General features: G+C 45.6%; 1 protein-coding gene across 1 annotated transcript; it reads left to right on the plus strand.

The window, feature by feature from the left end:
- The first annotated feature begins 2314 nt into the window (after window positions 1–2314).
- Window positions 2315–3151, plus strand: olig2 (oligodendrocyte lineage transcription factor 2). The gene has a single exon (XM_076031030.1). It carries the CDS (start codon window positions 2337–2339, stop codon window positions 3141–3143), a length of 807 nt encoding a protein of 268 aa, XP_075887145.1. The 5' UTR covers window positions 2315–2336; the 3' UTR covers window positions 3144–3151.
- Window positions 3152–4048: the final 897 nt, after the last annotated feature.

Below are 4048 nucleotides of genomic sequence, written 5' to 3' on the forward strand. Positions count from 1 at the left end.
ATACATTTTCCTGAACAGCAGTCGTGAAAACATTTTCTTTACTTTCATTTCTTTTTTTGTGTGAAGTTTCATCTCATGATCGACCATTCATTAAACTTTGCTTTTTATTTTATTTTTTCATTGAATCTAAGTAAATATCAACTTATGGGAAAACAAAACCCTGTAGTAGCCAATTGGTATGCAAAGTTGGAATATGAAATGAAGTGAGCTCTCTTTCTCTCTCTCTCTCTCTCCCTTTCTCTCTCCCTCAAACACACACACACACACACACACACACACACACACACACACACACACACACAGCGTGTAAACGCCCCCATCACAGTCACATTTAAGTGTGTGTTGTGTGTGTGTGTGTGTGTGTGTGTGTGTGTGTGTGTGATTACCTTGATATCATGAAACGGCTGGCTGGACGCTCTGGCACGTGACTGACGATGACGGCAGCATTCGATTATGATTGGCTGCTAGAGAACCGTTAAAGCCGAACTCGTGGATTTCTTTTTTTTTTTTTTAAAGAGTCACAAACACAAGGTTATTTGTAAACAAAGCTAAATGTTTATCATAGGGGCTTTTCAAATGATTTGCAATTTAAATGAATTAATATGAATGGATTTAATTTATAAATTGCTTAATTTGGAAGCTCATTGAAGTTTACTTGAATTTAGATTGAAAAATAATAACATTAAGAAATTTGATAGATTTTTATTTATTTATTTATTTATTTATTTTTAAATGGAACTGGTTCTTAAAAGGTTATAAACTTCATTATCGGTCTCTATGGGAAACTCCAAACCGACACTTGCCAAAACGGAGCAACCTGTTGAGGCAATTAACGCTGATTGCGTCCGACTGCACACCACAGCTTGTCATATTTTTGGGACAATGCCGCTGTCACATTCAGTTATGCATCCAGGAGGAAACCCACCGGCCGGGGCCCCCACCGCCGCCACTTGTGTCGGGCCCGCTCTGCGATCGCTCACGGGCGACTAATTGAAATGTTACGGATCCTAACCGTTAAAAACAATTTCGCACACTTCATTAAGTAACGTTAAAAATGCACTTGAGCAGCAGCTGCTGCCGGACCACGGCGGTCGGTCAATGTGCGGGGAACCGCCGCACATTGACCGCTGGGGCTGAGACATATTGCGCCGCTCATCGGCCTTCGATCAGTTATGCTGACTTTGGGATGGGGGTCAGGGGGCGATTTTGTACTCGGACAGACAGTTTAACGACTATCGGGGAACGATTTTTATTATTTATTTATTTTATTTGTATTTTTTTAGTATTAGATATTTTTTTAACGTTAAATATTATATATTAATGCGTTTAAATATATTTGAACGGTGCTAATTTATCTCGCGTAATTTGTACCCTATTTCATTTTTTTAAATTTATTTTTGGCCGTTGAAGATATGATTTTTAAAATTTTATTTATTTGTTTATTTTAAATCAAATTGTAGCCTTAAAAATCATTCTAACTTGCGGGGATCCGCCACTCTCTTATGAAAAAACGAAATTCTGTCTGCGAGATGGGGGGGGGAGAAAAAACAACCAGACGCAGGCCAACGTTTTCACAAGAAGGGGCCATATGTGGGTGGGAGTGTGTCTGATTTCACTTGATGCTCTGTGTTAATTACATCAGGCTCGAGGGCCCTCTGTCACCCTCCGTCAACCCCCCTCCTCCCCCCCCCCCCCCCCGCCCACCCCGCCTCCCGCTGGTGGCAGCACGGAGCTGATTGGTCGCGCGTAGGCAGCCGGGACAGTTAGCGCGTTGTCCTGGTGACCCGTCCTCTGCGCCCCTCAGCCCCGCTATAAAACCCGGCGGTCGCGCGTAAGCGTGCCAAATGGGCTGTCAGATGCGTTTTGGCGTCGCTAACAACTGGATCCGACGCGCAGGAGTGTAATTTTTTTTTTTCTCAAGTTCTCACCATCACATTTGGAGACGCTCTTGGTAGGTGTTTAATTATTTCTATTTGGACATTTCAGACGTTTTTTTTTTGGACTTGGTGTCATGTGATTGAGATGTTATGCCAGTTTTATTATTTTTATATTGTCCGATTAATAGTCAAGTACGGGAAAAAACAAAAAACAAAAAAACAAACAAGTGCCGAAGTGATTTTACGCATGATAAAAACTCAGTCATCCCAGCGGGAATTATCTCAATAGTCAATTTTATTTGATCTATTTATATATTAAAGCGATAGCATTATGCACCCAAATGTCTGTGAATCGTCGGTTGCAAATACATATCGATTGAACATCTGTCTTGCTTTTACTAATCCATGTTTTCCCCCCCCCTCAACCCCTGCAGGTCACATTGCAGCACCCACCACAACATGGACTCCGATACAAGCCGAGCGTCATCCCCCGAAGTCGACGACATCTTCCTGGCCACCCTGAAAAAGTCCGTGCACGGCTTCTCCGGCGCCGTGTCCTCCACGCAGAGCGACTCCCCCACTGACATCGCGAGCCTGCGCGGCCTCTCCGCAATCAGCGAGGAGTCCCTCGCGCTCCGTCTGGCCAAGAAGGACCGCAAACTGCTGTCGGAGAACGAGCTGCAGACCATCCGACTCAAAATCAACAGCCGCGAGAGGAAACGGATGCACGACCTCAACGTGGCCATGGACGGACTCCGCGAGGTCATGCCCTACGCGCACGGGCCGTCGGTGCGCAAGCTCTCGAAAATCGCCACGCTGCTACTGGCGAGAAACTACATCCTGATGCTGAGCAACTCCCTGGAGGAGATGAAGCGGCTCCTGAGCGAGATCTACGGCAGCAGCGGACACCACGGCGGCTTCCACCCGTCCGCCTGCGGGACTATGACGCACGCCGGGCCAGTGCCGGGACACCCGGCGGCCTCCCACGCCGCGCACCCGGCCGTGCACCACCCGCTCCTGCCGCCGGCGGCCGTTTCCAGCGCCTCGCTGTCCGTGCCGGGCATCGCCGCCGTCACGTCGGTCAGGCCCCACCACGGACTCATTAAAGCGCCCTCAGCCGGCGCGGGGCCGCTGGGCAGCAGCTTCCAGCACTGGGGCGTCGGCACCGGGATGCCCTGTCCGTGCAGCATGTGCCAAGTGCCCCCTCCTCACGTGTCCAGCATGAGCAGCGTGACTATGCCGAGGCTGGCCAGCGACTCCAAGTGACTCCAAAACTTCCCTCGCGGATGGGAACTTTTCCCAGGACTCTTTCCACACACACACCATTAGACTTTATTTTTTAATTTATCTTTGTCGCTGAATCTGTTGCGTACCGGAGATTGTAAAGACGCTGCCTATTTTTTTTTTTTTTTTTTTTTTTTGTTGTTGTTGTTGTTCCTTTCTCGGACTTTAGGGTTTTATAACTAACGTAGTGTTTAATTGCAATTAACTTGAAATGTAACAGTGGTTTGTCCCTAAATGTCCCTATTAAGCACAACGTGGAAGTCTTTGATTGCCTCTGTCACTAATTTGAGAATCAAGTTGGGTCCTTATTGATGATGTACTGTTTGGTTCTCCGCGGCCTATAGGGGACAATGCTCCAATTCATAGGGTGTAAATATGTAGATTGATTATTCCGTTGAAATAGTGGCAGATATTATATATTAGAGCGAATGTGTTTTGGGGGAACCCGTACACGCGACACCTGCTTTATTCTGTCCATCATTTTCGCCAGTTTCCACCTTCTCGTCCTCTCCACCAGACAGTTGTTCTCTGTCCCGCACACGAACGATGACCACTTCTTTATTTTTTTAATTAAAAATATGAAAATGATATTTATTGCTTATTTTCGACGGGGATTTCTGATGGATCTCTGATTGTGTCTTGGGGCTTGATTTGTAAAAATAAATAAATAAAGACGATTAATTGCCAATTGAAAATAAAGTCTGTGATGTATTTTTTCTGTCCTCTTTCATGAAATAACAGCGGCCCCATCAATTTCCAAAGACCTATCGCATGAGCCAATTTCACAATGATAATCCCTCCCACAATTAGTGTTTTCTCTTAATTTAAGGACGCAACTTAATATTTTATAAGGCCTTTTTTTTCAACTCATGGATTTTCATTTTTTA

Source organism: Nelusetta ayraudi, unplaced genomic scaffold, assembly GCF_046127955.1.
Source record: "Nelusetta ayraudi isolate G7.1 ecotype Tasmania unplaced genomic scaffold, CSIRO-AGI_Nayr_v1 ptg000031l, whole genome shotgun sequence".
NCBI lineage: Eukaryota > Metazoa > Chordata > Actinopteri > Tetraodontiformes > Monacanthidae > Nelusetta > Nelusetta ayraudi.